The sequence below is a fragment of the Homalodisca vitripennis genome, chromosome 1 (genome assembly GCF_021130785.1).
Source record: "Homalodisca vitripennis isolate AUS2020 chromosome 1, UT_GWSS_2.1, whole genome shotgun sequence".
Classification (NCBI taxonomy): Eukaryota; Metazoa; Arthropoda; class Insecta; order Hemiptera; family Cicadellidae; genus Homalodisca; species Homalodisca vitripennis.
The window spans coordinates 100478019-100497092 of record NC_060207.1 but is presented as its reverse complement, the minus strand read 5'-3'; the positions used below and the strand labels follow the sequence as shown (position 1 = coordinate 100497092).

The 19074-nt window shown below is 34.6% G+C and overlaps 1 protein-coding gene across 2 annotated transcripts in view; it reads right to left on the bottom strand.

Moving 5' to 3' along the window:
• Positions 1–19074, bottom strand: part of LOC124367576 (type II inositol 3,4-bisphosphate 4-phosphatase) — a 69197-nt gene that overhangs the window by 8136 nt on the left and 41987 nt on the right. For both annotated transcript variants that reach the window (XM_046824519.1, XM_046824529.1), the window contains 14 exons: positions 16480–16647; positions 15956–16156; positions 14275–14429; positions 12274–12588; positions 10320–10522; positions 9499–9659; positions 8378–8561; positions 7153–7246; positions 6281–6394; positions 5945–6175; positions 4574–4779; positions 3224–3397; positions 2734–3139; positions 1181–1398 (listed from right to left, as the gene is read on the bottom strand). In XM_046824519.1, coding sequence (XP_046680475.1) covers positions 1181–1398; positions 2734–3139; positions 3224–3397; positions 4574–4779; positions 5945–6175; positions 6281–6394; positions 7153–7246; positions 8378–8561; positions 9499–9659; positions 10320–10522; positions 12274–12588; positions 14275–14429; positions 15956–16156; positions 16480–16647 — 2830 coding nt within the window. The remainder of the gene's footprint in view (positions 1–1180; positions 1399–2733; positions 3140–3223; positions 3398–4573; positions 4780–5944; positions 6176–6280; positions 6395–7152; positions 7247–8377; positions 8562–9498; positions 9660–10319; positions 10523–12273; positions 12589–14274; positions 14430–15955; positions 16157–16479; positions 16648–19074) is intronic.

Genomic DNA, 19074 nt, shown 5'->3' with positions numbered 1-19074 from the left:
ATACCCAAATGTTTGGTGTGTTGAAACATGACCAGAGATAGCCGCTTACAGGATCAGTTTCCAACAATACTGTAGATAAGAAAGGTAAGGCACTTGCTTGTCCTGTTTACTTACAAATACTGATAGCGAAATTAGTAATTATATTAATATTACACAAAACATTTCGCTTTTTGGCAATATCATTTTATTCAGTAAGTAATGGTGTTGTGTTATTAACAGTAGTACAGTAGTTTGTAGACTAATTTATTGTTGGCTTGGCCAATTAAAATCTTTTTTACTAAAATACAGCATTTTTTATGAGCTTCAACTTGAGGTGTAAAAAAGTATTAGTTGTCATTTCAAAATGTTGGCTTTGGGTATGGGGGGGAGGGGGCATGGAGATGATCACCCCTATTTTGAAAATAATTTTTTTGTTCCCCCAATTAGTACTATACACTCCCGTTTAAAGAATTTTGATACTTGGGCTATAAGTATTTTAATACTAGTTGCAGAATAGGTTGAAATAAGAAGTTTTGTTTCTATCAAGCTTACTGCTTTCAAGACTATAAATGTAAAAAATGTAAATAGTGGTTAAATTAATTAAACATATGGTTGTGCTGTCATGAAACAATGTTTACACAGATCAGTTGATATAATTTAACATGCTCTTTCAATCTATCATATTACATAAAATCTTGTTCTATTTACCTGATATTCCACTACATTTTAATATTTTATTATGCTATCCAAATCCAACAAATCAGAGATCATTATAATCGGTACAGCCATTGTTGTTTTAAATGGTGTGTAACTAATTTGAACTTTGTTTCATATATATATACATTTACTCCTGTAAAGGGTAAAATATACATATCACTTAACAATGCCACTGTCAACTACCTTGATATTAATTGAGCACATATAACATACCTAGTAACAAAACTAACAATTTAGATTGAATAAAACATTCTCTATATAATTTAATTATTTATTAACTGTATTGATTTTTTTTAAATAAAAACCAAACCATTGAGAATTCCTTGGATAGTAAATGACCTACTATTGTTTTGAATAGTTTGAAAATCTGAACTAAACATGTTTTTATAAAGAAAAAAAATTCATAACAGCTAAATGATCAGTATTAGACAATAGGAGTTTGATCACTATTATTATGATAGTTGCAGCCATGAAGGTCACTGACCTTGTGTTGGGTGGACAGCGAGCCATGGTGAAGCCGACAGTCTGTAGGTCCTCCACTGCTACAACCATGTCACCCCACATGTCTACCTCATCGCCGTAGTAGCTCAGCAGTCCCTCGAAGGACACCAAGGGTCCTATGGTGGTCAAAACCAGTAGGAACACAGGATCTGGTTTCTGGCACCACAGCTTAGCCATCAGGGCTGTCACCAGTGCGGTCAACTGCAACACGGAAATACTCCTGTCTTCAATATATGATATTTAAATAAAATAGTAACAATATACTTCTAAATAATATTCACATCTTATTATTACAAGTTCAACTATCTCTATCTCAAAGATTTGTCAAGGAAGGTTAACAATTGTTAGGTAATATGACAAGGTAAAAATACGCCAGATCACATATCGCATAATAAGTTTCACTGAGTTGTAAGCAAAATTTCAAGTAGATAGCTTATTACATTCAAGAGATGTCCTGCAGACAGACAAACAGACAGAAAAGAAATTTGTACAGCCCTAAGGCTGAAATAAGAGACAGTTTTCCTGACTACTGAGAGATATACTTCAATGATGCTCAGTCAAATCTCATCGATAGACATGCACCATCATTGAACAAAATTCTTGTCTATGTAGAATTGAAGTTTAATGCAAAATTTCAAATCTATAGGATAGTTTGTTCTCGAGACATCATATGAACAAAGAAACAGACAGTCATTGGAGTCATAGGCTTAGCTAATGCTCAAAATCATGTGCATACCAAATATATTATATAGTGTTAAAGATAAAAATGCAGTAGTTTTAACTGTTTTTCTGAAATAAAATTGAAGATTACTAAATTTGACATTGACTTTATGGGTTTTCTCTCTAAAATGTTTGTTTTGATTAAGTACAATAAAATTGATCAATAATAAGTAAGGGCTTTGTGATATAATTATTAGCATTATCACCTAGCAAATGAGACGATTAGATTCAAGTCCTGGTAGAATAAGTACATTTTGATCAAATCTTTACTGAAATTAAATTTAGCTTTAGTCAATTATAAAAATTATATTTGTACGTAACTTGTTACTTACTAATACAATAGATTTATATTCATTACACAGGCAAGGATAGATTATCTTACAATGAATGCATAAATATATGAATTTTGTTATTTCACTAGCAAAATTCCTATTTAAAAAAATAAATTTGACAAATCATGTACAAAATTAATATTAAATTAAATCTCTTAAGTAAAGTTTATTACAAAACATTATACGGACTACATAACTTGTATTAGGAAATATAAAACCAAAAGAAACTATCAATGTAATATTTTATAACAATAATTGTTTACTTGCATGTGAGGGATGAGTGTTATTTATTTAGTAAAACATTTTTTGTATCGAATTTTAATAACAATTAACATTCAAGACAGATTAATTAAACATGAAATGAATCATATGTTTGCATAATTTGCTATTCATAAAGAATTTTTCAATATAAATCACTGATTTTGAAACACATTTAGATTATTTGTGAACTTTAAGATGATGTAAACTTTATTAACTGACTCACCGCCTGAGAAAAACAGACATGCCTCCTGTATCGCACATTACACGCCTTCTGTGCAGTGCGCCTGTCCTCCTGCACTCGGAACACGCTGTGTGTGAGCCGTGCTGTCTTAAGCAACCCGTCCATTGCCTGACGCAGTTTGCGCATACTGGGCCGCAGCTCCGTTGTCCAGTCAGTGATCGTAGAGAAGTCTAATCCCTCAGTGAACTTATTACGCACCACGTTGGCACAGTCCACAGCCTTGTTGATGGCATCGTCACTGTTAGTCCGCTTAGGACCTCCGGTCCTGCCCCCCACCACCACCCCACTCACTGTCACACTCGTTGGCTGACTCGTCACCACCTCTTGCTGGCTCTGACTCGACAGTTCGCTCCGAAAACTCTTTGACCTACCAATGCCTCTTTGTGACCTGTGACACAAAAATACATTATTAAGTTTCATTCCCTCTGTAACAAAGAGTCAGAATGATGATGTGATGTACAGCTGACAATACCTGAGCCTGACTGCAGGGGAGCCACAACGACCACACAAGAACTTGACCTTGCTGACCAGACACATGACACTGGCCTCAATGTTGAGCTGTGTCAGGTCCCATGGCTCCGGCTCATCTGTGGGCTTGTAGTAATTGGCTGATGGAGAGCTGCTCATGGCATGTGTGTCCAGGAACCTGGTAGTGAGGGCTACAATAATTACTGGCTTCTCTCAAGTTAAGACTTGAATCTTACTTGTAGGCTACACTCTTAAATTGTTTAACAATACTTAACTCTTTATGTCATGCCAAGTGCAAATGAGTCACACATCCCAGATATCTAGATGAGCATCCACTGACAGGATGTAATTTACTTTACTAGCGTCCATTTAAATGTATTTATAAACTAAAGTGTATGTTTAGTCAACTCATAGATCCAAGGTTTATGTAGGATTTTTTATAAAAAGGAGAGGCCAATCTCTCTTTTAGCCTTATTTTGCCTGCCCCCATACGCCACTGGCCTTTGTGAGAATATTATTGAACAGAATAAGGAGGAAAATCGGTATAGTACAAGCTCGAAATAGTGATAAGAACTGCAACAGTCACAGGCAAGATTTGAACATATGTTACCTGTACAGATTCAAAGAGTCCAAAACCATGAGACGATTAATTAACAATCAATAATGCAAGGGTATGGATATGTAAGCAAGTCATACTATATTCTACCAGATCGTGATCAAATTTGAGAACAAAGTAATAACAACTTTGACATTTTTGGTATTCTTAATTTTTAGCATTAAATCTATCCAGATCTTGTAAGGCAATCAAAATTTTACTGAAGCGATAACATTCCTTAGCAACACATCGTATTAAACTGAAATTGTTGATACATTACATTGCAGGTCACTTGAATAAACCCATAGTGATATTTGGGTGTGTGATCTCTGTAAAAGAAACAGAGTGCAAGTTTAAAAAATCCTATTAATAACAACTATTATCTAGCTTTTTCGGTTTATAACACGTTGAAAATGGTAACAAAATTCAAGTCTTCAAATATTTCGGCCTCGTTCTGGAGAGGTACATCCAGTCAACAAATGTTATCGCATTATTATAAGAAATCTCACACAACTTTTAATTTTTGCTCTAAAACTGCTTGTTTTATACAAAGGGTTAATAAAAAAGGCAACAAAACTGAAACTATTGCTTAACTGGAAACAGATTACATAACTGTATTAAAACTGTTCTTATTGGTACAGTTGATTGCATGTATTACTAGTAATTGGATGTCCAATCACCACTTTGTAATGGCTTTTAATACCATTGACTGGTCTATGTTACTAAGTGCAAGCACTAATGACTCTTCAAAACACTGACCTTCGTCCGACATCACTATCGAAGCCATTGGACATAGAAGGCAAGCTGCTGTCATCGTCCTCCGTCTCACCATCCCCCTCTGTTATTTTACCCTCCACCTCTCGCTCTCCCTCTCCCTCCTCCTCTGCATCAGGAAATATCACAAACTGGTGTTCGCTTGACTCCCTGCTACGATTCCCACTCTTTGGCTGCAGTTCCCACAGTGCCTGTCACACACAACTTGTTACTGACAAAACTTGGAAACGATACACATACGGTATATAGTTTATTAGTCTATTGTATGTTGTTCTTCAAGTGGTGTAATTGGTTGTTAGTTGGAATGTTTTATTATTTATACATACATTTCTAGTATCAGTTCCTTAAGATATCACTTATCAAGACAATTTTTTCTATGAGGAGTGGTAGGAATTTGAAACAATTTTGAGACATCTTATCACATTAGACCTAAAGAAAATAGTTGAAAATGGTGGTAACTGTAGAGAATAACGTGTTTTTTTATTTATAAAATATAATTTCCTTTAGAAAGAATTATGATCAAACACACCATTTTCTTAAATTATGTTTAATAATAAAATATAATTTCCTTAAGTCATAAAGGAATAAAAAACACGTTACTCCCTGAAGCTATAAATCAAGTAAATATTGTACAAATTTAATGTTTTCTTTGCAGCAATTTTTATTTAGGCCTGATTTTTATTTGAGTTTGAGTGGTAGAGAATGCTTGACAGCCCTAACTCCGCCTCTTTAATAAAGGTATTTTTCATTTCATTAAAGAAATTCCTAAGTTTTTACTTTTAAAGCCAGTATTTTCTTCTGAAATGATCAATAGTCTTTTCTACCAATCAAATTTCCTTGAAGGGAAAACTACGTAACTGGCTCATGTCCAAAACCATCTTCAGTTTGGCTGAATATTTTGAGAGAGCAAGAACCACACTTCTGATATATACTTCTGGAGCTAACTTTTCCAATTGCTCTAACTATTTATTGTGTATTAATGCTTGATGCCTAAATGTTCTTTACAAACATGTAAACAAAGAGATTTGTCTATTGTCCACTGTTATTATGGAGTTATTTTAAAAGGCTATATATTGACATAAACAAACAAAATCCCAACAAAAAATCAATTATACCACCTAAAACTTGTTTCTTGTGTCATCTGTGAGATTACTTATCTACTTACGGAGGTTTATATCTTAAAAATGGACTCCTTCTGTTGCAATAACTATGACCAAAGTCCTTGACAATTGTTACAGATAAATTATTTTAGTTGTAGTTTTTTCATCAAATATAAAAGCAAACCTCTTAAACTTATCCTAGTGGAAAAGATTACAGAAAACAATAACTATAAAAAAATAACATGATAAAAGTAACCTTAAGACAACGGGGACTGTCAGGAGTAACAAGTTCATCATAGTCTGGGGACTTGAGCTCGTTGAAGCTGAGCTGCTGGGTGATGCGGCGAAAGGGTGACAGTGTGAGGCTGTCCTCCCCACCGCTGCCTCCACTGCCGAGGTCATCGGTCAAGGACATTTTGTGTTTCTCCACAAATGACAGAGCCTCCTCTACCAGCCCCGGGTCCCACAGAGTTAACAGGATACGAGTCTGCAACAGTTGCTAGGGTTGATTTCAAGCTCTATAAGCTATTTTGATCTAGAATATCCTGGTGTTCGTATACAACAGTTTACAATGTTATACAGTAAATTGTACCTTGGATATCATATCCTCACAGATAGGTAACATTCCAAGAGTTTGTTTCTCCTTGGCCAGCCGCATCAGGGATCTCATCGCCTCCACCACCTCCCTCCTCAGCTGTTTTATTGCCTGAAATGTTTTTAGTTTGTAAGATATTATTCATATGAACCACATAACACATAAGTAATCCAGAATGTTAACTAGAGGATTACTCCAGCCAATGTATTAGTTTTATGTGTTTCTCAATAAAATTGTGGATTGTCTGCTCAATAACCAATGAGTCATCCCAGCAGTTATTATTTTAGAAATGAGCTGAGAATAAATTATTCATCCATTATAACAAGTCACTTAGACTGATTAAATAAAACATTTGAAGGTGATATCATGTTTTATATAATATATTATAACATTTTGTATGGGTTTACCAAAATACTACTATAGCTTGATCCATTTTGTAAAGATTCACTTGCAGGTATAAAAATAGTTTTGGGCACTACGTCGATGTAGAGCATTTGAATTGTCCAATTAAAATCTTTTCGACTAATATTAGGATATTGGTCAACATTCTTTAATGCTTTTGAAAGATGTATTTTTGATAAGAGTCCTTGTAATAAAAATCACAAAACACAAATCTAACATCTATGGCTTAGGTTTTTATAGTTAAAATACAACATACAACTTCATTTGGTCCTAACTTGGTTTTTCTAATAATGTCAGTTGGTTTGAAATGGCACATAATGGTGGATGACTCCAAAACAACTCTATAAAATAATACACACTACTGACAAAATAATTTAATTCACATGATGTAATCTTTGGTAATGTTTTAATACCAAAATTAACCTCCTTGCACTGATTTCATATTATTAAAAAAAAAACAATGTTACCTGGATGGCATCAAAAGCCATGGTGATCTTGTCCAACCCTGGTGTAGAGTTATTGTTCGCCTTTATGGGTGATTCCTTCAGCTGCTGTAACAACCTAGGGGCAGATTGTATATATTAGGCACAGAAAGACTACCTACTCTGGTTAATAAGCTTACTTAAGCTAATCTTAAGTATCAAGCTTACCTAATAACTAAATAAAAAATTGTGTATTAGTTAGAATTACAATTAGAGATTACACATGCATACAGGTTCCTTCCCAATACTGCAATAAATGTGACACATGATAATGAAGAGAAATTGAAAGACAACTAAAATTTAACATTTTAATATAGTGTTGAATGTAAACTGTGAAATGGTTTTTTAAGCCAATGGTTTCTTGAAAAAAATATTTTAGTGTTCTCCCACTTTAACAACAGCCACTTAGAATTTGGTAAGCAAAAGAATCATTTTTCAAAGATTGGCAATCACAAGTTTATTTTTATTATGAAGCTTATTTTAAATAAATAAATGTAGGCTACTGTTTCTCATAAGTGAACAATAAATTAAAAGAGGTAATTTTAATGGAAGAGCTTTTATGAACATGACTTGTGAAAATAAACTGCAACTTAATTATTTCCCCTGTAAATATGATGTCAAAATGGTCAGCTGAAGAATTGGATAATGTACTTGTACAAAGGTTGGGAGAGACATGCGATAAACTACAACATTGGGACAGGAATTTTAATTTCCCACAATCAAACAAATACAATGGAATAAAAGAGTGTATTAAATGTCTTTAATAATCCTGTATTTCTTCAAACTAGTGAAAATCAATAAGAAGTTTTAAAGTATGTAGAATGGTTATAGTTTACATGTTATGTGAAGTTAAGGACTACAGTATAAATGTCACTAAATGCTGACTAGACAGACACTTGCTGGACCTCAGTTCACAGTTACTGTATACTTTCAAATAATAATATATGTCACAAGTGACTATTATAATACCAAGTGGTGTTGAGGGGAGGTAACTAAACCATGTTGATGTGAAATTGATAAATGGTGTTATGGTTCAATGTAATTTCTAAATTATAATACATCCTTTCCCAATGAAATAAATTTAATTACCTATACTGTTTTACCACCAACTAACCACATTGGAACTTTTGAAGATACACATCATTGTAAAAAGGATTGATCATCAAAGTTCCAATTAATCTACTATGTTCATAAATTTAAAGGCACTCACTTGATTAGCCCACCATTCTTATTCTTGTGTGAGTGCGCGGTGAAGGCACCGACCGTGACAACGTCGTAGAAGTCGCACTTCTTGAGAGTGTCATTTTGGACCCACATCCGCTGCAGGTGCAGGTTTACTGGAGCAAACTCCAAAGAACGGTCATTCTTTCGAGAACTAGGCTTGAAAAAACCTCCTGCAGATAAGAACAGTTTTTTAATACTTTCAATTAGTCGGTTATGTAGCACTGCGAAATGACATCATAATCTGTCTACAGATTTATTTAATCAAGACACAACATGAACTGCCAATAAGATCAACAAACTACCATTTCTTTGTAGGAGTTATTTTTAGAAAAATGGTCCTAACTCTTTGCATGATGTGTAGAGTGAATACAGCTTACACTACACACTGAGTGTCTGCTTATTATAACAGCAAAATCTTCCTGAACTAAAGTGAAATTTGTATTTGTAAAACAATTGTATGCACACATTGTTTAATATAAATGACTTTTAAAAATTAATTGACTGCCAATATAACAGAAGTACTATTTACTTCAGTTATAATCTGACCTATATTGCCACTGTCCGAGCAAGTGAAACAGCATATGATAATATAATACACACCATTGTGATATATTATTGCTAAAATAACTCTTATCTACTATCAGCACAGTTGCAAAATTTTGATGGTTGTAGTACTGAACTTCAACAACATAACATAACTTCAACATAATGGAATAGGAGAAAACTAAGTTGATCAATTTAATAGAAAGAGAAAAACAAATCAAATGCATTTCAAAGAGTAAGTTACTTACTTAAAAAACAGACAATGCCTATTTAAAATATTTATTAAAAAATGGCTTATCCAAAGATACCCTGAGAAAGGTAAATAAAGATATGTATATGAACAAAAAGGAGGTTCTTCAAGACTAATATGTTTGCTTGGTGACAGGCAAGTATTTTGTGACTACAATAATGTACACTAGATTAGCTGATGCTCAGGTTGGGCACAATCAGAAATTAAAGTTACAGTTTCGAAACTTAACAGATAAAAAGCACCAAGACTGACTCTACACAAAGAGTTTTACAAGTGACAATAACAATCACGTTGCTGGTAAATTGTACTGATACCTTTGTGTGCTGCTAAGTTCTCACTGGCCTGGGAGTAAAGGTGCAGCAAGTGCAGGTGTCTGTCCAGCAACTGGACCTGTTTAGAGTGCCAGGGCTCCACCAGCTCCCCCATCCCTGCCACTTCCTGCAACAACTCCTTCTCCTCCTGTATCCAGACTCCTCTGTACAGAGAAACAACCCGATTCAGAATTTCTTCATTCTTTAGCCATTACACGATTTGTACACTAAAAAGTGTCATTACGATAAACAATACTTAAATAAGTCTAACAATTAACTGTAATATAAAACCAAATACATACTTCATTAAATCAATCAATCATTAATTGCCAGAACACAAAAATATATAACATAAATAATTAAAAAGATCCAACAATCTAGGCTATGGTATATTATCTTTTAGTACATTTAAAAGTTTACTGACACAGAAGTTCTTCTCTATGTATTTTTTCAGAAGGCACACTAGTCGCGGATCTCAGGCTCCGCTTTTAACAAGGGAAATAAAGTTTAAAACTACATTATATATAGGAACTTATCTCAAACCCATACATATTTCATTTTATAAACTTAGTTTTCAGTGTCTGAGTGCAAACAAATTATTAAAAATATGAAGAGGACTATAACATTCCCTATTTAGGTTACAACTGACATGGTACACTGGTGATAAAAGTTAAGTTTGTGAGAGTAAAATTGGGATCAAACCTAAATTTTTTCATGTAATGGAAATGTAAAAGACACAGAAGTGGGCATAGAGACAAAATTATCAGTGAAGAATAGTTGTACTACAGCAATAAATGAATTTTCCAATGTCTGCTGTTACTAACAGAAGCTGTTGCGGGAAGGTAAAGCAGAGTCGACTCTCAGCCATGACCTCGTGGACACTGATGTCTCCACCGAGCCCAGAGTGGAAGCGGTAAGTCTGCACTGTTGGGTTGGCAAACAGTAGCCTCAGTTGACCCTGGTGTGGCAGCTTCAGCTTGGAGTTGAGCCGCGGAGGCAGTGACTGTGACCGGCGATGACAGTGGATCTGTGAATGGCAGAACCCATCAGACTGCTGATCGGCAGTGTGCAAATTACTGTTTGCTAAAATGTGGTTAGTTTTATTATTATATTTACATAATATTTTGCTTACAGTTTGTATTTTCTACGTCTCTCTATGTTTGAGCAACAACATGTGTTTATTGCGTGTAGGCATGTCATGCACTTCTCAGTGATAAACAAACTGACGTTTGTTAGTTTTTGTTTATCTTGTGATACTGTATATGTAGTTATATAAAATGTCCTCTATATGAAAGTATGTATGTTTATATCTTAAGATGTTTTATCATGGCTGGCTGAAATTTTGTAGCTGACCACTCCTACTGGCCAAATTCTCTTTAATGATTAACAAAACAAAACCATTCAGTGTATTTTATTCTTAATTACTACTTATGATTAAAGAGAGGGGAAAATTGTTATCATGAGAGTTTAGACATGATAGGAAGTGCAGGATACGTTCTTTACCAGGATATTCCTTTTCTTCTCCATAGAGTATGCTCTTTTCAATGTCACTATGATAAAGAAGAAGAAGTTCCTTCCTGTCTGGTAAAGGTAAGTCTACTCTTCCTGTCCTATATAAATTCTTTAGTTTTTTGTTCTCTTAACACAAGAAGCTGAAAAATTGCACCTAGTCCTATAAAAGAATATTTGTATACTCCTTCCAGAGGGACAGGATATTCTGAATGGGTAAGGTTGGGGATAGGGGTCGCCTCCTGTCAAGATCCATGAGGAAGGATTTTGGGGATTCATTTCAGTGATGTCTCCTTGGAACGAGGGGAAACCAGCTTTATACCAGCCTCTCCAGTCAAATTGAGTAGGGGTGGCATGCCCTATGTCCAGGCTAGCAACTGCCTTTAACACTTAGGGAACCCAACCAACTGTACCCACATCTCTCGCTATCGACTAGACCTGTCGATCTCTACCCCAATATCTTGACATTTGCGAAAAGTGATGTGCTGCTCCTGAATATCCATAGATTGCCCAGATTTTAGTGACACCAGTAACCCAATGTAGATTAAAGTAGAAGGTATAAACCAGCCAGAAGCGAACTCTCCAGGAAAAATTCTTTAGTTAGTATTTAGTTATAAATAGCATAATTGTTATTTTTTTTTGTCATTATTTACACAGGAATTAGTATTGAATTCAGAGTTGTGACCAAATTGTGATATCAGTGTCCAAATCAGGATCAATATTTTTGGTATTGGCCAATTCCTAATAAAAATGGAGATTTATTTTTAAGACTAGGACAATATTCTTATTTATTAGTAACGAATAACACAGGAATTAGAATTGAATTCGGAATTGAGACCACAGTTTTGGTATTACAATCAAATGTATTTCAAAATGCCTCATCACTAGTACTGTATTACATGTTTAATAAAATTTCACTGAGCAGTTTTGAATATCTCTGACCAGATCCAATTAATGTCTTTTTATGACTAATAGTCTCCATCCCAGCCTGAATTAGAAATGAATTCCTGTTATTAACCAATCACAGAAAGGTTCTAAAACTTAAACTGAAGAACCAGGTGTTTTTAGACATCCTGAAATAGAATAATGATGGTGTTTTGGTTGTCTTTGTTTTTAATTTAACTTTGAATTATGGTTGTCAAAATAATAATTAAAATTAAAAGTTACGTTTGAAACCAACATTTCCCACTGTAAACTTGATCACATTCTGTACTTTAACAAAAACCACATTAGCTGTAACATGTTATGAAGATGACATCTAGAACTCACCAAGGCCGGGTCGACATGTGCAGTTCTGCAGGGTGTGGACTCTGTGCTGGGAGTGGAATGATCCTCACGTTCCAGGGCCCACACAAACACACTGAGGAAACCGACGGTGGAGCCTGTACATGACTTAAGTGGTATTCTGAGCCTCTCACAATCCTGCAGCGTGCCCAACGTAATACACGCGGACCCTAGCGGCGTGGCTGTCTGTGACACCGGCTCTCGCACATCATATGCCGTTAGCCGTACCTTTGAGTTACTATTCAACCCATCACTCGCTCGGAAACTCACAGTGTTCAAGAAACTGGGATTGCTGCTCCTCTGCAATCATTATTGACATAATGAGAAATTGAGTAGTGTTTATACTAGATATCAATTTATATACCACATCAGAAACTTGTTATTTTTTATCAATCTTCTCTTATTGTGAAATGGCACTTGTAACTTAGTACATATGTCCTCCGCTGATTACATCATCTTCTAAACTAGCTATTTTTCACTCATATCAAAGGGGACATAATTGTAATCGGTTGATTACACACTTTAATTTATTGGTACTTGGTTTACATTGTTTATAAGCATACTTGTATATAGGCAGTCAACATTTTCATTTTAGAATTTAACATTTTTGGCTTTGGAATTTGTCAAATTGTTTTTAAAAACATAGTTACCAATAACAAACAAAAAAAGATGGTGTTGGGGGAAGACAAATTTAAAACGTCAACATGACTCAGAAGTGGTGGGTGGGATGGTGATCTTATTTATAACTTTTCCTAATTATGTCGACAGTTCGTGATGGAATGGACAGATGTGTCTAAAGAATAAAAATTCATTATAAGCCTTGGCTATGACACATGCAGGGGGCAGTATGCTATCAATGGTATGGTTTCCTACATAATTAACATAAAAGAGTATAACATTTCATACCAGACCTTTTACTATTAATCAGTCTTTAGCAGCGGTTCACATAAGCAAGAATTGCTCAAACCTACTCGTGGCTGCTCGCAACAATCAGTCCTGGCATGATTGAGATCAGCTTCACATGAGCCAACGGAACGATGAAAAATGGTCTTGACTATTACAGCGAAATTGCAGTTTCCTTTGAGACAGTTTATAAAACTTTCAGCATTATACTGTGATTCAAGTATCCCTTCCCCGCCTCATTAAGCAGTCGTCTCTTGATGAAATAACACGAATGAAGAACAATTTTTGTTTCTTATAATGCTTCACTATTCCATATTATAAGGAGAAGGAGAAGAGACTGAAGAGTGGTAATTTAGTTTTATGTTCATCCCATCTTGAGTTCTAGGTTTCTAGCAAGTCATTTTACCTAATGGTACTACACTCAGAGCTTGAGGGAAGATCCCAGATAAAATAAATTATTACCAAATGCCCGAAAGATCATTCAACAAACAAGTGTGGAATATTAACTTGTTTCTTGATTCCAAAACACAAGTCTACACTCTACTTCTATTATAAACAGTAAAGTGTTAAAGTCACACATTTTTAACAGTAAAATAATGTTAATAACATCAGATAAAAAACAAAAGACACCTGTATTCAAAGTGAGTTAAGACATGAAAACCAGAAATAGACGCCAAAAGAGCTAAGTCCCGGGTACTGCATACACTTGTACGTTTTGGCACTGTGTGAACCGGGCCTTACAAAGTAGCCGAAGTGTCCACTCGTGTCGATCATTTAATCCCAAGTTGTACAGGTGTTTTCACGGTGAACAAAATTCACGGCTTAATCATGGTTTCACAGTTTTCATGATTAGGTGGAGACCATGTGGATGTTAATAGTTTTCCATTATGATTTTCTCTTCACATTATACATTAATTTTTTAGGACCAATTACTCAATCATACTAGTATTTGGTTCCTTAAGATATCTTGCTTGAATAAAAATAAACAATTAATATGTTTTGATTATCGATTAAATGGAAGTTTAAAAATTAAAATATATGTTGACGTGATTCTACATGAACATAATCTTTGATGTAACTTACCTCTATTACTTCAGTTTTGGCATATTTCAAGAGTACCCTCTCCTCTGGAATGTACACATGTACCAGCAGAACAGGGTTGGGAGGTCGTCCATGCCCGTCACACAGCAGATTGTCACATGACAATGACACTTCACAGAGAGGTAACTCACATGGGTCTATAGCAACATCAATTTAATCTAAACATTTAATTACGGATACAACCAAATTGTAACTACAAATAATACTATTTGATATTTTGGTGTATAGGGTAGATGTACGGTTTTATTTCATAAATGTAATATTGAATTAATTCTTTCTTGAATAATCTTTTATTATCAGAATAACATTAACTGAAAAAAATTTGCAGAAGATGTGTTTCAATTGTATGTTTAACCTAAGTTTTTCTGAAAGCAAAAATTTTTATCAGTTTTTTAACAATATAATTAATTAACACATTCACTGCGGGTGACGAGCATGCTCGTCATGCGAAAATGGCGTGCCGGGTGGTGGACGAGCGAGCTCGGCATACAGCAGCTGCTTTCATATTGCCTCAGTGTGAGCTGAGCAGTTGCCCGGGAAGGCTGTAACACTCATAGCGAGGTGTGCCTGTTTCGGTGAGTCAGTTGGTGTGATTCGTCGCCGGTTCGCCATTTTCATTTGTTGTGTATGCTTCGTGATATTGTGTGAGTGGATTATAGTGTCTGTTGACTGTGTAAGTGTATGTACTCATAATGGAGAAAGACGATAATGTTATTGAGAATAATTTTTCATCTGATGAAGACAATGAGTCGAGTTTTAACAGTTCTAGGCACAGTGAAGACCCCCAGTGGGCCACCCCACCCCAATACGTGTAATTCGCGAGTGTTTGTGCCGAAACCTAGTGCGCTGCGAGCACATACAACACAGGGACCGGCACCCGGTGCAGACTCGGCACGGACATGACGTCACCCGTTTCGGCCATCGAAGCTTCCGGGATACCTTGGACAACCCTTTCGGCTATCCAGACTCGTTTTGGGTAAGTAAAAAAAAAAAAAAAATTCCCACATTTTCTGTCACCGGTAATTTTGTCATCCGCAGTGAATGTGTTAAAGGGATAACAGGCGTAAATCTATTAACATTTTTACTATTTATACCGATAAAAAAGTGATATTTTTTCCTTCAAACTATTGTCGTATATTATTTAGGCCAAAAAGATCAACTAACAATATATTGGCAATTAGGGTTTTAAATTCAAGAACTTGTTAACTTTATTAATCCTAGATCTGGTACCTTAGTCCAAAACACCTGATACTCTTACATGTGCAACATTAACTATTTGAGTCTCATGAACATCATAAGTAATCTTCTGTCCGATAATTAGAGACAGACAACCATGGAATCTACATTTCTTCTTCTGTTTGATATTTTAAAAAGGGTATTACACAAAATGTATGCAAATTATTGTATAAAGTATAACACGAACTGGAAGCAAAGTATAAACTTAGCTCAACAAAACAATTTGTTTATATTTCTGACTGACATTAGTGTACATCAATTACCACATTATGATTGTTACAGATTGAAATGGGTATTGTACATATGCTCCGAGCTGCTTTCCTGCATTTAGGGTTCATTCACAAGCAATTATAAGTTAAATTAATAATTATAAATTAAGTGAAATAATCTAAGTTCTTTCTGTACTGCAAGTGATGATTAGACGTACCGAGGGTGTGATTGCGTCGCAGTCGCCACATTTGGACGTCCAGGTCTGGGTCTTGCCCTCGGCGCGTTTCCAGCCTCTGCTGTAAGGAAAGGAGGTGTGCTCTCATGCAGTCGTAGCTCGACAGCTGTATGGCGTCCAGCCACTGATCCCTGTCCTGCTCTGTCAGCGCTGCCACGTGCTGTGCCAGACCTCCGTCAAACACTGCACCCGTGGAGATGATTATCACTCAAGAATTCGAGGACAAATTTCGGACTATTTCACATACACACTCCAAATGTGGTACTGCAGTAATTTTAAAATTTACATAAAGAGTACAATACAATTACAAAAAGTCATTTAGTGTATCAATTTGTTGCAGTCCATTATTCCATTAGTCATAGTCATTGCCTGCTAATTGTGCAGTGATTATGTGACATCACCAAATTAATACATTTTAATTTCTAAATTAAAAATATATAAGATGGCATTTCTATAAAAATCTAACAATTTGAAATTTTATGAATAAGAGGTAATATAAAGCTCACCAAGGCTGAAACCGTAGGGTCCGTCAGGTAAAGGAGTGGGAGAGGGAGGATCTAGTTTAATGGAGCATTGCTGGAGCACTATCACCCCCAGTGGCTCTGACCACTGGTCCCTGGACTTGAAGTAGAATAGCAGGTTCCCCCGAAGCCGACACCACCTCTCAAGACTGACTGTAATCACATCACATATTACATACCTTGTCATAATTCCATCACTATATGATTGGTAAACTTTATCATTTTACCTACACAAGGGTATGCCATTAATATTTTAAGGTAATGCTTGAAAAAACACGTATATCTTTTTACATTTCCACCTGGCAGAATCTATATAGGATGATATGAGAGCAGAAAAGGAAAGCTCAGTCAAATCTCAAACAATGATCTTATTTTCATTTATCATCTGACCCCCTCACATGAAATATTTGGAAACTGAGTGGTGCCATGCAGTGTTTACAATGCTGGTGAATCATCTTATTCTTCCTAAAAAAGTCATGATCTACCACAGAACACCCTAATGATGAGGGAACAATGTTACTGATTTTAATATCTCTATAGCTATCTTAGGCTCACTTAACACAGACACTCCATCAATCAAGAATTAATAAATATTGAGGAATCAACCTTTTAAACTGGTCACTATTTCGGACCCAACCATGAACACAGGAAAAGAATTGAGAGGTTGGAGCATTATATGGTTCTCGGTTGAACTTAAATACTGTTGCTTTGGACTCTCAGAACATATACTGGAGAAAATTAGTAGTTTTCAGCTTTAAGATAAACTCAAAATAACTTCTAGCTGTAAGTAATTACTCAGTATTTTTTACACAGTTATGAGAATAAATCATAACCTAATGTGTGTTGAAATTAGCTGATGATAATCTAAGAAATACAGTTCACTTCAACACCAGTTCAGTTTATATCTTAGCAGATGAACATGACTATTCTTTTAATCAAACCTCTTAATCAAATGGTTATTTACAACTTTTTTCTCTTCCACCCCTTCCATTTACCTCCTCCTCCACCTCATACATCCTTTCCAGAAACTGCTGAAGACAACATACATTTCAAGCGGAATTTTCAGAATTTTTTCAACTGAGTGTAGAAACGAAGGCTACTTCTAAATCACTGATTAAACTGGGCCAAGTAAATCAGCTATACCAATTTGGCAAGCGTATTCAACTAATATAAACCTGTCTTAAAACTCATAATATTTGCAAAAACAGTTATATCTCAATAAGTAAATGGTATAAACATATTTATCATGATGTAAGCTTCCTAATGTATCTGATGATTCTAAATGCAGTGAAAATCACCTTGGATGTGATGAATATTTAATTTTTGATCAAGTCAATATATATATATTATACATATCTACATGTTAATGATAGAAATATACATCAAGTTGTGGATCAAATAAATTTTTTTTAACTTAGTGCAGTAAAAAAATACTAATTCAGTTTCCCACCATAATCAGCATCTAAAGTATAGAATGATAGAATAAAATATTGGTTTATAAACTAATACAAATAAAACTAGCATTTTATTTATTTAGTTTCATAATTTTGGTATGAATGTTATAAGTGTAAATAAAAGTATCTGTGTTTGTTTACAACTTCCTGTTATTAATAATATTCTCTGTTATTATAAAACATTTAACATGGTTTTGGAGCAAATTCAACATTTGTGGCTAGTTTGAGTTAACCCTGGATCTGTTTGTTAAAATTCCTGTAATTTCGGGCACTATTTTGTTAGTTGTGTACATCATCATTCAAACCTATGCAGAATGTTTATTATTGAAGTAATATATATAGTATTATATATTTTCTTTTTAAGGACATTGTAGAACTTACTTTATTGGAGTTTTATAGGATTTATTTGTGAATTTTTTTAGCATTACATATGAAAAAATTAAAACAATACAAATTATAAAGTAAAACCTTAAAAACAAGAAAAACGTCTCCCAAAAGGTTCTTTGTGCCAAACATAAACAAAATTTCACTTCCACCAATTATTTAATTTTATTTAGAAAAGCAGTAGAAGTTTGTGTGCTTACAAAAAACAACATAAAAATATACACATTCAAAAATCTTTTGATGACTAATTTCATGATGAAAAGTTTGAAGTCACTTACTACAATCATAACTCTATAATAAAATTAAAAATAGTAGCGACTAGTCGTTTGACATTATAGAAATGCTGCTAACCGTGTTTGCAATGGATATCTTTCTTCAGACCAGAGAGCAGTAAACAATGGCCAATGGCGTAGTGTAGCTGGTATGAAGAAATGTTTAATTCAATGATGTAGCCAATCATTTTTCCCGAATGAAATGTCCTGCTAATGTGGACAAAGTCCCATTATTTAGCATTCTGTCGAAGTTGACGAGCGAAAACAGCAAACCAATATTTTGTATTAAAAATTTACAATTTCAGTGTGTACTTACTATGCATTATTATTTAATAAACAATACATAAAATCAAATGTCACACATCCCAATTAATGTGATGTACAATTTGTAATAATTAAATAAAATTAGTTTAAAATTGTAGAGACATTTTTAAGCGACTAGTTACTAGTCGTTTGACAGATCCAGGGTT